The sequence below is a fragment of the Odocoileus virginianus genome, chromosome 6, assembly GCF_023699985.2.
Source record: "Odocoileus virginianus isolate 20LAN1187 ecotype Illinois chromosome 6, Ovbor_1.2, whole genome shotgun sequence".
Lineage (NCBI taxonomy): Eukaryota > Metazoa > Chordata > Mammalia > Artiodactyla > Cervidae > Odocoileus > Odocoileus virginianus.
The window spans coordinates 42,436,028-42,453,513 of NC_069679.1; the positions used below are offsets into that span (position 1 = coordinate 42,436,028).

The following is a 17,486-nucleotide window of genomic DNA, read 5'->3' on the forward strand; positions in this document are numbered from 1 at the left end:
TAATGATTTGTTCAGCTCTTGAGATAAATATTCTTGTGATATTTTCATATAAGGTAAAAGTTCATATTCATAATCATTGTTTTCATGTAAGATAAAGATCCCCTGGAGGAAGGCATGGCAACCCGCTCCAGTATTCTTGCCTGAAGAATCCCCTTGAACAGAGGTGCCTGGCAGGCTGTAGACCATCAGGTTGCAAAGAGTTGGACGTGACCAAGTGACTAAGCACAGCACAGAAAAAGATTTTAAAATTTCTTCTGAGTCATCAAATTTTAAAAATCAAGTTCATATATATTATGCCTACTTATCATATTCTAATTTTAAATGAAAATAATGCATTATTCAAAATATCTTATTTACTACCTTACACATATTTGAAACTTCTTAAAAATAGGCATTTTATAATGTGTTTAATGTTTCATATAAAGGCTTCCCAGGTGGCTCAGTGGTAGAGAATCCACCAGAAGACATAGGAGATGTGGGTTTGACCCCTGCATTGGGAAGATTCCCTGGAGAAGGAAATGGCAACCCACTCCAATATTCTTCCTGGAAAATCCTGTGGACAGAGGAGCCTGGCGGGCTACAGTCAATGGGGTCGCAAAGAGTCAGGCACTACTGAGCACGCATGCATGCAATATTTCATATAAATTAACAGTTCCTTTAGTTATCTTTTTTGTTCATGCTAATATGTGCATGTCACATTATACAATGAAAATCTTAGTTTTACATTAATTTCAACACCCAGACATAAACTCCAAATGGTAGAGCATTTCATATGAGTAATTGTTTTAACTCACTCCAGAATATAGTTTGTGTAATGATTATAAATTAATTTGAGATTCTTATTGATACAGGAAACTTCTGAAATTGGAGTTTAAGAAGTTTTCAAAGTACAAATGAAATAGGTTTAGGTAACACTTCACTTAAAATATTTTAGTAGGTATTACAGTACCCTGCTATGTCTGTGTAAAGATAGCCTGTATTCCTCTTCTGTGCTGGGTATAAATGGAAGGAAGGGGTAAAGAGAAGTGAAGACAAAAGGCAGTCTAGATCATGTGGAGAAAAGAAAGAAGAAGAAGGATGCAATGGTAAGGAAATATTTCAGGAAAGATTCTTGCTCACTGTTTTAGGGATTGACAGATCTCTTGAGATTGAGTATTTTATGAAAAAGAGAAGTAGAAAAAAACAAAGGAATTTCTTTAGAAATTCAAACATTGTCTCTTCATTTGCATACAAAACTGTATTTGGTCTGTCACTACTTTTAGCTTGCAATATGTACCTTATGATAATTGCACTTTGTGCTTTGTTTTTATATGAGAATTAATCTGTAGAAATGCTTTCAATTTTGCTATTTATGTAATATCTTGAGATACCAGGGGTTTTTTTTGTTTGTTTTGCTTTGCATTTTGGACATAGGGAAAAAAGAAAAGTGTAAATTCTTTAGTTATCTTTTATTATTTGAGTAGGTAATATAGTCATATGATTCAAAATTTAAAACTTTATAAGGGCATACAAGTAAAGATTCTTATCCTTGTCTCTTATTTACCTGGTTTCCATTGTGACTCTCAAAGAAAATAATAGGTATTACTTTTTTGTTTTTTTTTAATCTTCCCTGGTCTTCTTTCTGCATAAACAAGTGAACACAAATGTTCTTATTTCATTTCTGTTTCTTATACAAGCTGAAGCATATTATATATATTGTACCTGGTGAGACTGGCAATCATTTTCCAAAATATAGCTTTACTTCCAAAATATATTATACCCTTGTTTGTGATTACTCATATTAGAAGTAATCACAACTTCATATAATATCTATAATAAAACACTTCAATATTTTTTACAAGGATGGAATCTCTTGAATGGGAAGATAGCTCTAAGGCATATTATTGAACTGAGTTGAATGTAATATCAATAATTTATGATATATTTATGTCATAAAAAATCTTACAGAATAATCACTAAATCTTGCTCAGGGAAGTATAAAATTATGAAGACTTTTTATGTTCTAGTTGTGTATTTTATACATAAACAATAATTTGTAATAGTAGTTTCCATTTTGAAAAAATAAGATTTTTAGATTATTTGTAGATGATTTTATTTTGCTTTTGTTATAGATAAATAGATGACTATACCTCAGAAATATTGTTTTCTTTCAATGAAAAATACCTAAAACATAATTCAAATGTGCTGTGATAATAAGAACCATATCCTTACTTGAGACCATGGAGAGACTACTAAGCTTTAAAAACATCATTTAATCCTTAGAAAATTATTTTTCTTTTTTTTTTAGAAACTAAACATATATTTTATCTTCTTTGGCTGCTCTTTGTTGCTGTGCATGGGCTTTCTCTAGTTATGGAGAGTGGGGTTACTCTCTAGAGCAATGTGCGGGCTCTTCATTGCGGTGGCTTTTTGTTGCAGAGCCCAGGCTGCAGGTGCGCAGGCTCCGGTAGTGGGAGCACGCAGGCTCAGTCGCTGTGGCTCATGGGTCTAGAGTGCAGGCTCCATGGTGGTTGTGCATGGGCTTAAAAGCACGCCATGTGGGATCTTCCTGGACCAGGGATTGAGCCCATGTCCCCTACATTGGCAGGTGTATTCTTATCCACTGTGCCACCAGGGAACTCCTAGAAAATTCCTTGAGATAGACATTTTTATCATTGTTTTAGAGCCAGTTATTTGGTGTAACTGATGTTCAAATCTTTCATGGTAAAAGCTCAAGTTCTCTCAGATACTTATTTTTACCACCTTTTGACAAATGTATGGGCTATTTAACTTGAAGCCAGATATATTAGTTCTTTTTTAGGGTATGGAATTAGATATTTATCAACCAGATCTAGATTACTAATTACATTATTTAGATTTCTGTGTCTTCACTTATTTTTTGTCTACTTGCTCTGTCGTGGATTGAGAAATAACACATCTCAATCCACATCTTTCAGTACCAATATTTTCTTTGGTATATTGCAATTCTTTTTTAAGATTGTTGATACTGTTTGTGATACAGATGAATCTCTTTTATAACTATACTGTAAACCTATCCTTTAGGATTTTTATAAAGTGTCCTTTTTTGTCTTAATTTTTAATGCCATTCAGACTCACAACCTTTGTTTTCTTCTGGTTTCTATTTGCCTAATGTATTCTTTGTTTACCCTTTTATTGCTATTTTCAGCCCTTCTGAGTTACTTTGTTTTAAGCATGCCTCTTGCTTTAAGTAGAGAGTTGTAATCCTACATGAAAATCTTTTGTTTCAGTAGTTGATTTAAATTTCCTTCTTTTCATCGACGTAATAGGTTTATTTGATCTGGGTTCTGTCACAGTTTTTTTTTTTAAACTAAGTTGAGTTATCTTTCTTTCCTCTTTCACTCTGTGGTTGCTTTATATGTATGTAGTTTGGATTTTTAGAGAAGTTGTATTTTTGTTTTCATGTTTATCCTTATCCTTCAAGTTCTAATGTTATATAATTCCAGTAGTCTTCTATTCTTATGGCCATTCTCTCCTGCTAAAATTGATTAAAGTAGCTTTAAATTTCCTATTCTTAATCCCATTCTTACTTTTTCCTCTGCTACTAGTATTAGTCAATATTATCTTTCTGAGTGTACTATTTCTTTATACTATTAAAAATGCTCATACCTATACTTCTTTATTTGGTAATTCTAAATTATATTCCTTGATGTGCTGCTACCATGTATGAAGCAATCTGTGAACTTTCTTGACTTCATATTTATTGCCCTTTTACCTCCTTTCAGTTTTTATTTGTTGGTTATATCATTTTCCCACTGTCAAGGACATATAACATTTTCAATATTCTTATCCTTATTTTGTATTTGTTTTAATCCTTTTCCACAGTAAATAGATTCAGTGTCCATCACCAGTCTTTTTGTCATGGTTCCTTTGGTTATCACTTGTTTGATTAAAGTTCATCTAGTAATTTCTTCAAAAACAATCTGGAACAGTATTCTTTGAGTTCTTTCCTGTTCAAGACATTTGACTACAGTCCTCTAAAACTTTAAATCATAGCCTGGTTCTCATTTCTTAATTTTGCTTTCTTGTCTTTTGTATATTTTCTATACTTTGCTTTCCTCTCAGTTACTAAATCTCCCAACCTTCTTCAGTGCACCTTTTCTATTTTTGGTTGTTGGTGGTTTGTCATTCAGCTTTTTTTTTATAGGGATATGAAACATATGTTTCATATATGTTTAAAAGATACTTTGAATGAGATTTATATGTTTATTTAAAAAATCTGGTCCTATCTTAGTTTTCTGTAGAAAAAAAAGAAAATGGAACAACAGCAAGCAGTTGATCATCAATTATGTGCTTATGAGTATTTAGGGTATTAAATTTTTATGGATGTACTAAATCAGACATTTCTGAAGAATATGAACCTTGCAGCATATTTTGCCATAGATTACGTAGATTCTTTTATAGATTTCAGAATAGCCTCAGTTCTCAGATATGGCTCAGAATAACTCTTTAGTCTGAAAGTCAAATTTTTGAGTATAAAAATTATCCACAATTGTAATTAGAGACACTATTCTTTTATGTAACTTTTTTGCATTATAATTTTTCCTGTTGACGTTTGAGATCCATCCCAATAGTAAAACCTCAGATAAGGTGAGAAGTTTTATCTATCAAAATGATGTTACAGATGCACATCATTTGTAGTAAGACACATATTTTAAATCATTTTTCTAATAGTGCTGGTGAGTTTACTCTGATTGATCTTTTTCTCCATTTTTCCTTAAAGTCAAACCCAACGTTTTTAAACAGAACTTAGCTTTCTAAAGTTCTTTTAACAGTCCAAGTTTCCTAAGTTTGAACTCTTAAATATTATGTGTGTCTTAAGAAGAATCTATAAATACAGGTAGCGAATCCTTTCTCATTTCCTTCTTTTTATTGTGGTTTCATTTCAACTGTGTCTTTTAGAGTTAGACCACAGAGGATCATATTGAATTAGAGAACTAATGTCCTACTTTAGCTTATGGGTACAACCTTAACTCCAGAAACAAATTATATCACTTTTGGTCAGTTCATTTTATTTAGTATTTTTTTCTCCTCTCTTTTAGAGGATTTTTTAAAGTTATTTTTTGTGTGCTTTTTTCCCTCCCCTTTAAAGGTTTCAGAATTGACAAGTGAGCAGAATAACTGCAATCAAAGGAAATGTTATAGGTCTGTCATGTCAAAAGCCCAGTTTCTCATGTGACATAACGAAGTTTCACCAATAATGTAGCATTTCAATATGGCAGGAGAGGAAGATGTTGTCATTTTTATAAATGGAATAGAGTTGTGTTTAGATTGTCAGACTTTCTTATGATGTGACTAACTTACTAAATAACATGTATAGGAAGAGTTTAAGTCAATGGTTTAAATTGTAAAAAAATTATGTAGTTGTTCAGTAGCCCAGTTGTGTCTGACTCTTTGTGACCCCGTGGTTTGTAGCATGCCAGGCCTCTTTGTTCCTCATCATCTCCCAGAGTTTGCCCAGATTTGTGTCCATTGCATCAGTGCCGTCTCATCCTCTGATGCCCGTTTCTCCTGCCCTCTATCTTTCCCAGCATCAGGGACTTTTCCAATGAGTCAGCTGTTTGCATCAGATGACCAAAATACTGGAGTTTCAACTTCAGCATCAGTTCTTGTAATGAGTTTTCAGGGTTGATTTCCCTTAAGATTGATTGGTTTGATCTCCATGCTCTCCAAGGGACTCTCAAGAGTCTTGTCCAGCACCACAGTTTGAAAGTCTCAATTCTTTGGCACTCTGCTTTCTTTATGATCCAGCTCTCACAACTGTATGTGACCACTGGGAAGGCCATAGCCTTGACTACACAGATCTTTGTTAGCAGAGTAATGTCTCTGCTTTTCAACACACTGTCTAGGTTTGTCATAGCTTTCCTGCCAGGAAGCAGACGTCTTCTGATCTCCTGGCTGCAGTCACCATCTGCAGTGATTTAGAGACCAAGAAAAGGAAATCTGTCACTACTTCCACCTTTTCCACCTCTATTTGCCATGAAGTAATGGGGCCGGATGCCATGATCTTTGTTTCTTTAATATTTAGTTTTAAACTATCTCTCACTTTCCTCCTTCACCCTCATTGAGAGACTCTTCAGTTCCTCTTCACTTTCTGCCATTAAGTGGTATCCTCCACATATCTGAGGTTGTTGATGTTTCTCCCGCCTATCTTGATTCCAGCTTGTAACTCATCCAGCCTGACATTTCTCATGATGTGCTCAGCATATAGATTAAACAAACAAGCTGACAGCAGACAGCCCTGTTGTACTCCTTTTTCAGTCTTGAACCAATCAGTTGTTTCATACAGGGTTTAACTGTTGCTTCTTGACCTGCATACAGGTTTCTCAGGAGACGGGTAAGATGGTCTGGTATTCCCATCTCTCTTAAGAGCTTTCCATAGTTTGTTAATGATCCACACAGTCAAAGGCTTTGGCCTAGCCGATGAAACAGAGTAGATGTTTTTATGGAATTCCTTAGCTTTGTCTATGATCCAGCAAATATTGGCAATTTGATCTCTGGTTACTCTTTCTTTTCTAAACCCAGCTTGGACATCTGGAAGTTCTTGGTTCACATATGCTGAAGCCTAGCACGCAAGATTTTAAGCATGACCTTACTAGCATGGGAGATGAGTGCAATTGTCTGATGGTTATCACATTCTTTAGTACTACCCTTCTTGGGAATTGGGATGAGGATTGACCTTTTCCAGTCCTGTGGCCACTGCTTGGTCTTCCAGATTTGCTGACATATTGAATGCAACACCTTGATGGCATCATCCTTTAGGGTTTTGAATAGTTCTACTGGAATTTGGTCACATCCACTAGCTTTATTAACAGCAGTGCTTCCTAAGCCCCACTTGACTTCAGTCTCCAGAATGTCTGGCTCTGGGTTGCTGACCACACCATTGTAGTCATTTGGTTCACCTGGATCTTTTTTATACAGTTCTTTTGGGTATTCTTTCCTTCTCTTCTTGATCTCTTCAGCATCTACTAGGTCTTTACCATTTATGTCCTTTATTGTGCCCATCTTCAGGCAAAGTGTTCCCTTGATGTCTCCAGTTTTCCTGAAGAGATCTCTAATCTTTCTCCTTCTGTTGTTTTCTTCTAGATTTATACTCTGTTCATTGAAGAAGACCTTCTTGTCTCTCTGTGCTGTTCTTTGGAAATCTGCATTTAGTTGGATATTCCTTTCCCTTTCTCCCTTGCTTTTCACTTCTTTCTTTAGCTATTTGCTAGGCCTCCTCAGATAACCACTTTGCTTTCTTGCTTTTCTTTTTCTTTGGGATGGTTTTGTTCACTGCCTCTTTTACAGTATTGTGGACCTCCTTGCATTGTTCTTCAGGCATACTGTTCACAAGTTCTTATCCCTTTAATCTATTTGTTACCTCCACTGCCTATTCATCAGTTCAGTTAAGTCACTAAGTCATGTCCGACTCTTTGCCACCCATGGACTGCAGCGCCAGGCTTCTGTGTCCATCACCAACTCCTGGAGCTTGTTCAAACTCATGTCGATTGAGTTGGTGATATCATCCAACCATCTCATCCTCTGTTGTCTCTTTCTCCTCCTGCCTTCAGTCTTTCCCAGCATCAGGGTCTTTTCCAATGAGTCAGTTTTCACATCAGGTAGCCAAAGTATTGGAGCTTCAGCTTCATCATCAGTCCTCCTAATGAATATTCAGGGCTGATTTCCTTTAGGTTTGACTGGTTTGATTTCCTTGCAGTCCAAGGGACTCTGAGGAGTCTTATTCAACACCACAGTTCAAAAGCATCAATGTTCATATTCAGAGGGGATTTAAGTCATACCTGACTGGCCTAGTGGTTTCCCAAGCTTTCTTTAGTTTAAGCCTGAATTTTGCTATGAGAAGCTGATGATCTGAGCCACAGTCAGCTCCAGGTCTTATTTTTGCTGACTGTATACACTTTATATTTGGCTACAATTAATGTAATCAATCTGATTTCAGTATTGGCTATTTACACATGTCCATGTGTAAAGTCATCTCTTGCCTTTGCCATGCTTTATTTTGTTCTTCAAGGCTAAACTTGCCTGTTACTCCAAGTATCTTTTGACTTCCTACTTTTTCATTCCAGTCCCCAGTGATGAGTAGAACTTCTTTTTTTGGTATTAGTTCTAGGAGGTCTTCTAGGTCTTCATAGAACTGATCAACTTTTTCAATATGGTGGTAGGAGCATAGACTTGGATTACTGTGGTGTTTAATGACTTGCCTTGGAAATGAACTGAGATCATTCTGTCATTTTTGAGGTTGCACCCAAGTACTACATTTTGGGCTACATTATTGATTATGAGAGCTACTTCATTTCTTATAAGGGATTCTTGCCCACAGTAGTAACATTCCAGGTTTCTATGCAATACTGTTCTTTGTGGTGTCAGATTTTACTTTAATCACCAGACATCCACAGCTGAGCATCATTTTCACTTTGGCCACCCACTTCATTCTCTCTAGAGCTATTATTAGTAGTTCTCCTCCACTCTTCCCCAGTAGCATATGGGACACCTTCAGACTTGGGGGACTCATCTTTTGGTGTCATATCTTTTGCCCTTTTATACAGTTCATGAAGTTCTTATGGCCCATGTACTGGAGTGGATCCCTCTTCCAGTGGATCACGTTTTGTCAGAACTCTCCACTATGACCCGTCTGTCTCAGGTGGCTCTACATGTCATGATCATAGCTTCATCAAGTTACACAAGCCCATTCGCCATGACAAGGCAGTGATCCTTGAAGGTGGAATTACCTAGGTGGCATGTTAAAGAATATAGGTTTCTGGGCCCTACCTCTAGACATTGTGGTTTATTGGTCTGAATTGGACTCAGCATTTTCACAAACATTTCTGGTTTTTCTAATGCAAGCCTTCCCTGGATTGCCCTCTGTGTAAAACTGCCTTAGAGAAATTCTAAAACTGAAAATTATGTAGAATAAATTATCTTGTTGAAAGAAAAAAGTTCATGTATGAAAGTACTCCACCTTAGAACTAGTTTATATGATACCTTGATTTTACTCACTAGAAACTAAAGTTCCCCTTCAAATATATGAGCATTCTAGATATCAAGATGTAATTGCTGAAGCTTTCAAGATATAACTGATGCTTCTTTATTTTGTCCCTATATATTTTCTAACACCTTGAGTCTTGGGAATGGCAGATTAACTGTACTCAGTGTCCAGTTCCAACCAGATATTGCAAAATTTAGTATATCACTTGATAATTAAGCATATACATTGTGGCATGTAAAACTGTGTTTCCTTTCTATACTCTTTATGACATGGATATGAATAATTGTTTAGTTAATTTAAATATTATTAGATATTTACATATGAAAAAGTACATTATAAGGAAGAAACTATTAGATCAATATCCACATCCTGATTTTAATATTTTTCTTTTCTGTCTTTAAAAAATTTTTTTTATTTATTAAGATCATAGATATTTATTGTTTGAAGTTTTTAGAGTGTGTATATGCAGGGCAGGCTTTTGGCAAAAATTTTTCCAGATATATTACCAATCACAATTTTACACGATCTTACCTTAGTTGTAAACAAAGAACCATATTTTGGTTTCTAATTTTTTAAAGTGATAAATAAGGCTTCTGTTTTTTTCTCTTGCAGTACTGTTGTCCAGACATGATAAATAACGTTTTGGGGCTGGCTAAAACAGAAATTTCAAGTACAGCAAATAAAAATAAAACTGTTGATTCAGAAAAAGGAAAACTGATCATGTTAGTTAATGACTTTTATTATGGGAAGCATGAAGGAGATGTCCAGGAAGAACAGAAGACTTACACAACCTTTAAATGTTTCAGTTGCTTGAAAATTCTTAAAAATAATATTAGGTATGTAAACATTTATTTTTATTTCTATTTGAAAATTGGAATGCTACAGATTGTAGCTACAGGTTGTATCTTTATCTTGCATTTTTAATATTATTCTAGATAAGTGATTTTAACACTTTGAGCTAAGAACAAAGGCAAATTCTTTTGTTGAAAAACTTTTGTTCTTTCTTAGATATTAGACTTGACTCTTAGATCCAGTTAGTTGTGTTTCTTTAAAATAGCTTAAAAAGGACAAATTATATTTCAAAAAAAATTATTTTCCCTGTACTATCAGTGATCTAGATATTTTCATGATATAATTTTCATAGTTAGCTGCCTTTGAATTTTACTTTTTTCATATCACAAGAAGAACTACTTACTGATATTTTGTCCAGTTTGACTTCTTATATACTCATGCTCAAATCCTGCAATTTATAATTTTTGGGACATTTATCTTATAGTGATCTTGGGAGAAGTACCAGTTCTAGGAAATATGACTGCTTTGATTTTAAATTTGAGCCGTTTAAGAATTAGAGATTTAATTTCAGTGGAATTTTGAAATTTGTACACATATATGCTTTAAATTTTAGGAATTTATACTTTGTAATCTTTGAGTTACATGGCATATTAGTAACTGTCATCCCGTGAATAAGTTAGTTACAAGATTAAAAAGACATATTGATTGATATTTTTCATTGGTATAGCTTGATATTTATATTTGGTAAGGTTTTTTAACATCATTTTATGAAAATTTTTAGCGTTCAACAAATTTAAAAATATTTTATAATAGATACACCTGTATATTTAACATCTTGATTCTACTATTAACATTTAACTGTAATTGTTTTATTGTGTATCTAGTCATCTTTCCTTCAAACTATTTGGGTTTTTTTAATGTGTTTCGAAGTAAGTTTCAGATGTCAGTGTTTTCTTCAGGTGAGACGTGTGTGTGTACAAACATATAAAGGGATACGTTTTTTGTTTATCCCTCATAACTATTATTATATAAGCGTTCTTAGGCACCTATAGGTTACTTCTAGATCTAGCACTTATTTTATTTTCCTGTGAGTTGTTAAGGTCCAAAAAGAAGCATATAGAAAAACCCTGAAATAAACTGTGGTAACTCCTATAATAATAATTATTTATGACAGTGCTTTATAGTTTTAGAAATTCTTTTACATATATTATTTCATGTGAGTTGTCACATTTCTTTATCTCCTTTCATCAGATTTTAACAGCCATTAATAGCTAATGGTCCCAGTAAATTTAACAAAATGAGCATTGTACTTTGTGATATAATACTGATATAGTCCCCTGGAGCAGGAAATGGCAACCTGCTGCAGTATTCTTGCCTGGAAAATTGCACGGACAGAGGAGCCCAGTGGGCTATATTTAGTCCATGGGGTTGCAAAGAGTCAGACACTGAGCATGCACACACACTGAAACAATATTACAATAGAACTCAGTCTCCTACTTTTATATTTTTACCACTTTAATAGTAAAACACACCAGAAGAATCATGTTAATATAAAATGCATAGAAATATGGCTTCCCAGCTTAGTTCTTTGTTATACTTAAATGTTATATACATGACATTAGAATATATTTCAGTAGTTTTTTTTTTAATTTTCCTTTGAGATTAACACACTAATATTAAACATATGAAGGCAAATTTTCTTTTTTGTTATTATTTTAGAATACTAGTTACATATTTCTGAAGTGTCCTAATACTAGAAGTTTTTAGCAAACATCATCTGGGAACATCCAGGAATTGAGTGTTTTTGAAATACTGATTGTTTAGTAAGCATAACCTTAATAGAAAACATTTTATGACCAAAGAAGTTATACATGTTAAGTAATATTTCACCTTGACAGTAGAAACTGGAAGAGTAAATTGATGTTTGTAGAGGAATGGTAAGAAACTTATAACTGTAGATTTCTATTCTTTTCCCTGTCAGCGTATTGTGGTATGGTTTTTTTCTTCCCCTACATTGAGTGTCACACAAAATATATTTGCAAGATGTTTGTGTTTTTTGTTTTCCTTGTTTCCATTTTTTGGTTTAAGTAGTATGAGATCCTGATGGGGGCTCATGTTAGTTGAGAGAAAGCATGCTCATTAAGAGATTATTTTATATAGATACACTTTAATTTTGAAAATTGTAAACTAAGATGTTAATGGCTTATGACATTATCTCTATATGTAAATATTTAGCCAAGACTAGGATTTATAATAGGTGTTTGTAGAGCTGGTGTTAAAACCAAAGGAATACTAAAAAAGATATTTCAAAGTATGACAACCTGTACTAAAGAGTAGTGTTATGTGAGATGTGAAAAAAAAAATAATGCTGTAACATTTATGATGATTGCTTTCCAGATGGATAATATTATCACTTATTTTCAACATTATTTCCTTTAGTGTCTCAAAGTGAGTAATTGTTAATAGTTGACCCAGTCTAAAAATTGTTGTTTTAATTGAATAACTTTACTTTCAAATTCGCCAAAAAGCTTCAGTAAGCTCTTTTAAATAGGTATTCCCATTTATATTGTACTCTCTGCCATTGAAGGTCATAGTTCCTGCTCATAAGAAGCCTTTTAGGGTAGCTGAAATAGCAGAATGTAAAACTGAAAAATGGACTGCCTACAAAGGGCACAGTGTGCAAGTTAAAGTGAAGTGTTTGCTAACAGTAAACCAGCATCATTAAATAAAACAACAGGTTCTTGTAATTGTAGGCATTAAAATTGCTGTTACATGCATTTAAAAACCAAGACACAAGTAAAAATGCCAGTAATTTGTCTTTTAAGCAGCTGGAATCTATTCTATATCTTCAGAGCCTTAAAAGATTTCTCTCATGATTCTAGCTGCTTTTAGTGGTAGAGTTTCCTTCCTTTCAGTATTTTAAAATATAAGTAGTATTTCTTATATGGAGAAGAAACCTGCTGTTTTATATTTAAAATTTTTTAATAATCTGAAACTATTAAGATAACAAATTTCTGATATTTCAAACTAATGCTGATAACTATTTTAAAACAAAGATGAAAACGTGTTTACTTAGCTACTTAATGAAAGTGATTATTTAAAGTGCACACTCTTCTAGAGAACTTTAAGGCTTTTGAGATTTTATTTTCATTAATATATCTATAATTTTAAGATTTAGACTCAAGTACTTATTTGTGAGATTTTTGTTTTTAAATCTGAATTTTTGCACCTGTTGACAATCATTGATAGGTTTATGAACCACATGAAACATCATTTGGAACTTGAGAAGCAGAGCAGTGAAAGCTGGGAAAACCACACCACCTGCCAGCACTGCTACCGACAGTTTCCCACACCATTTCAACTGCAGTGTCACATTGAAAGTACACACACACCCCATGAATTTTCTAGTAAGTTACAGTTTCATTTAAGTATTGTGTATTTGTTGATTTTTAACAATATAACCTCTGAAAAAAGTTTGTTACTGAACTCTGAACAAGTGTGGTAGAAAAATAAGAATAAAAAAACAACATTGGAATTTGAGAGTAAAGTTGAAAAAGTTAATTTTTAACTTACACAGTCTTTTTAATAAAATTAGTTACTGAAATTCCATCTTAATAAATAATTCATTATGGTAAATAACTTGTGCATTACATGTGGAGGACTAAATTAGAAGGCTCAGATCATAGTGTTTAAAGTGAAATCAGTGTCTTTCTTTTAAACTTGGGTAAGAAAAGTAAATACAGTGTTAGTTAAAATCACATACTTTGGATCAAGACGGCTTGGGTTCACATCCAAGCTCTGCCTTGTAATATGTGATCCTAATGTGATCTCTAGCAGGTCACTTAATATTTGAATAATGGGGATGATAGAAATACCTGCTTCATAATGTTTTGATGGAAATTGAGTGAATTAAGTTGATGGGAATTGAGTGAGTTAGTCAAGTCTTTAGAACTGTGCTTGGCCACAATAAACAACTCTGGAACTGTACACCATCACTACCACTGCCAATATTACTACTACTATTATTGTTGATATAGATATATAAAATGAATTGTAAATGTATATATCTGATTTTGTTTCTTTTCCTTGAGAGGATTTTTTTTAAATGAAGTGTAATTGACATTTAACATGTATTAGTTTCAGGTGTACAATGTAGATTGAATACTTACGTGTATGTATATATATCTTAAAATGGTATAATGTCTTTTTTCCCCCCACTTTTAGCCATTTGCAAAATATGTGAATTGTCATTTGAAACAGAGCATATCCTTTTACAACATATGAAGGACAATCATAAGCCTGGTGAAATGCCATATATTTGCCAGGTATATACATATTTTATTGTATACGTCGTGTTTGGTTGGTTGGTTTGTTATCTGTTTTGGTTACAAGATTTAAACCTATTAAGCCAGGCTTCCCTGATGGCTCAGACGGTAAAGAATCTGCCTGTAATGAGAGAGACCTGGGTTCGATCCTTTGGTTGGGAAAATCCCTTGGAGAAGGGGATGGCTACCACTCTAGTATTCTTGCCTGGAGAATTCCATGGACAGAGGAGCCTGGCAGGCTCTAGCCCACGGGGTTGCAAAGAGTTGGACATGACTGAGTGACTAACGCTTTTACTTTCAGGCCAGGCATCAGCAAATTTTCTGTATAAAGGGTAAGATAGTAAATATTCAGGTTTTGAGGATCATAGGTTTCTGTTGGAACGAATCAACTCTGCCATTGTAGCACAGAGGCAGTCATAGACAATAAGTAAATGAATGGATGTGACTGTGTAAATGAATGGATGTGTTTCAATAAAACTTTATTTATGGATACTGAAGTTTGAATTTTATATAATTTCCTTGTGTTATGAAATATATTCTTTTATTTTTCTAACCATTTTGATAAAATTAGTTACTAAATTAAAGTCTATTTTGTAAATAACTTATTAGTAGAAAGTCTATTGGCATAACTCATATATTGTTGTGTGGGGTCAGCAGAGAGTTGGAATTGACCCATAGGCCATTGTTTGCCTACTCCTTTATTAGACAAAGAAAAAGCCCTGTGGCAGAAAGACAAACATAGACTTATCTTAACGTACAGGGAAGAATATAGGCACACAAAGGGAAGTACGAATTGCTTTTAGTTCAGAGGACCCTACCAAATGCTTTGGGACTAGTTCTTTTCCAGAATTTGGAGAAATGGGAAAGTAAGGTAAAAATAAACTGTCATTCCGTAGCCTGGAGACCATTTATAATCTAAGGAAAGATGCTGTTTTATATAGCAATAAGAAGCAACTTTTAGGACCAGAGGTGTCAAGAGTTTGATCATTCAAGTCAAAATTGGGGGTGATAAAAATATCTGATAAAAATAAGAGAATCTAGTTATATTTTGGGAAGTATCCTTAAGCTTTAAAAGCTAACTCTTCTGTTTCAAAGATTATCTTTTGATGTTTTTATTAATAGGATTCTTGGTTGTGTAAGGCATTAGAGCTGAATTAATAGTACATAGTGTTCTTCTGAACAAGTGACCTATCACTGTTACTTTGAAATTGGATATCATTATAAATTTTCAAACTAAACCAGGTATTTTTTTTGTAGGTTTGCAATTATAGATCATCATCATTTTCTGATGTAGAAACTCATTTTAGAACATCTCATGAAAACACCAAGAACTTGCTATGTCCATTTTGTCTCAAAGTTATTAAAATTGCAACACCCTATATGCATCATTATATGAAGCATCAGGTGAGATTTGCCAGTTCTTATTCATTTATGTTGTTTTAGAGAAAAGATAAATTATGACTTAGAACATTGTTTAGGTTTGTTCTGCAAGGGAAGCAGCATTGTTCCAAATGACATGGTTAAGTTACAATGTATGCTAAATTACTGATGAAACAGGCACTTCTTTTCTTTGCTTCCTTTCTGGTGATACTATGGTTCATACATGATAATTCTGAAAGATAGTTAGAAATACTAGGAAACCTTGAATTGAAGGAAAAAAGAGAAGATGACTGAAGGAATATCCGAAAGAGTAGGACTGGAGAAGGTAATTATCAGGAGCAGGGGAAAAGATGAGTTTGAACTGATAAAGAAAAGGTTGATGACTCAAAATTGTGTTTTCTTCTTTCTCTTCAAACTGTATTTCCAGTTTTAGCCCCCATATTATAAGAAGACATGTTGGCATCATTGACCAGGAATGGTCTTTTATAGCTGCCCAGAGAATAGTAATGACACTTACTGCTGATATGTGAACTCTGGCAGAGAACTATATTTAATTCTACTATGTAATTTTGGGGACCCAGTATTAGTGATTATACCTTTTTCTTGAATTCTGATATTATGCTTACTTGTTCTTTTCCTGAAGCAATTAAGTCATCCTTTGTTTGGGCTGAAAAGTTTAATGCAACACTGCCCCTGTTCTTAAGTGCTTGAAAGAACACTAACAGTGCCTTTGCCAAAACCAGAAGTTGGTGGATTTATTGAATCTGATTATGTTTCCAAGTTTTGCCACCTCACTGATTAGCTCAATGCATTTTCTTGTTACTGATTAAACTGGCATGTCAGTTTTTTCAGCATTGGTGCTCACCTTGCTTTCCATTCTAGTCATTAGATAATCATGAAATTGTCTTGTGGTTTTTCATTGGAAAAGATCACAAAAGTAGAATTTCCTAATAAATTTGAGATCACCTGTGCTCTGACTGACACAGAATGTCACAAGTGTTCTGACAAAATGTGGTCCACTGGAGAAGGGAATGGCAAACCACTTGCCACGAAGTATTCTTGCCTTTAGAACCCAATGAACAGTATGAAAAGTCAAAAAGATAGGACACTGAAAAATGAATTGCCCAATATGCTACTGGAGATCAGTGGAGAAATAACTCCAGGAAGAATGAAGAGATGGAGCCAGAGCAAAAACAACACCCAGTTGTGGATGTGACTGGTGATGGAAGCAAGGTCCAATGCTGTAAAGAGCAATATTGCATAGGAACCTGGAATGCTAAGTCCATGAATCAAGGCAAATTGGAAGTGGTCAAACAGGAGATGACAAGAGTGAATGTTGACATTTTAGGAATCAGCCAACTAAAATGGACTGGAATGGTTGAATTTAACTCAGATGACCATTATATCTACTATTGTGGGCAAGAACCCCTTAGAAGGAATGGAGTAGCCATCATCATCAAAAAAAGAGTCCAGAATGCAGTACTTGGATGCAATCTCAAAAATGACAGAATGATCTCTATTCATTTCCAAGGCAAACCATTCAATATCATCGTAATCCAAGTCTATGCCGCAACCAGTAATGCTAAAGAAGCTGAAGTTGAACGGTTCTATGAAGACCTACAAGACCTTGTAGAGCTAACACCCAAAAAAGATGTTCTTTTCACTATAGGGGACTGGAATGCAAAAGTAGGAAGTCAGGAAACACCTGGAATAACAGAAATTTGGCCTTGAAGTACGGAATGAAGCAGGGCAAAGGCTTATAGAGTTTTGCCGAGAACACACTGATCATAGCAAACATCCTCTTCCAACAACACAAGAGAAGACTCTACACATGGACATCACCAGATGGTCAACACTGAAATCGGATTGATTATATTCTTTGCAGCCAAAGGTGGAGAAGCTCTATACGTCCATAAAAACAAGACCAGAAGCTGACTGTGGCTCAGATCATGAACTCCTTATTGATAAATTCAGACTTAAATTGA

The 17,486-nt window shown here is 34.2% G+C and overlaps 1 protein-coding gene across 8 annotated transcripts in view; it reads left to right on the forward strand.

The window, feature by feature from the left end:
• Positions 1-17,486, forward strand: part of ZNF280D (zinc finger protein 280D) — a 122,142-nt gene that overhangs the window by 47,657 nt on the left and 56,999 nt on the right. For all 8 annotated transcript variants that reach the window (XR_011488275.1, XM_020876767.2, XM_070469239.1 and 5 more), the window contains 4 exons: positions 9,617-9,840; positions 13,046-13,203; positions 14,021-14,121; positions 15,379-15,525. Coding sequence is in view for 7 of the 8 variants with exons in the window: in XM_020876767.2 (XP_020732426.2) it covers positions 9,617-9,840; positions 13,046-13,203; positions 14,021-14,121; positions 15,379-15,525 (630 nt within the window). In the remaining variant the exon portion in view is untranslated. The remainder of the gene's footprint in view (positions 1-9,616; positions 9,841-13,045; positions 13,204-14,020; positions 14,122-15,378; positions 15,526-17,486) is intronic.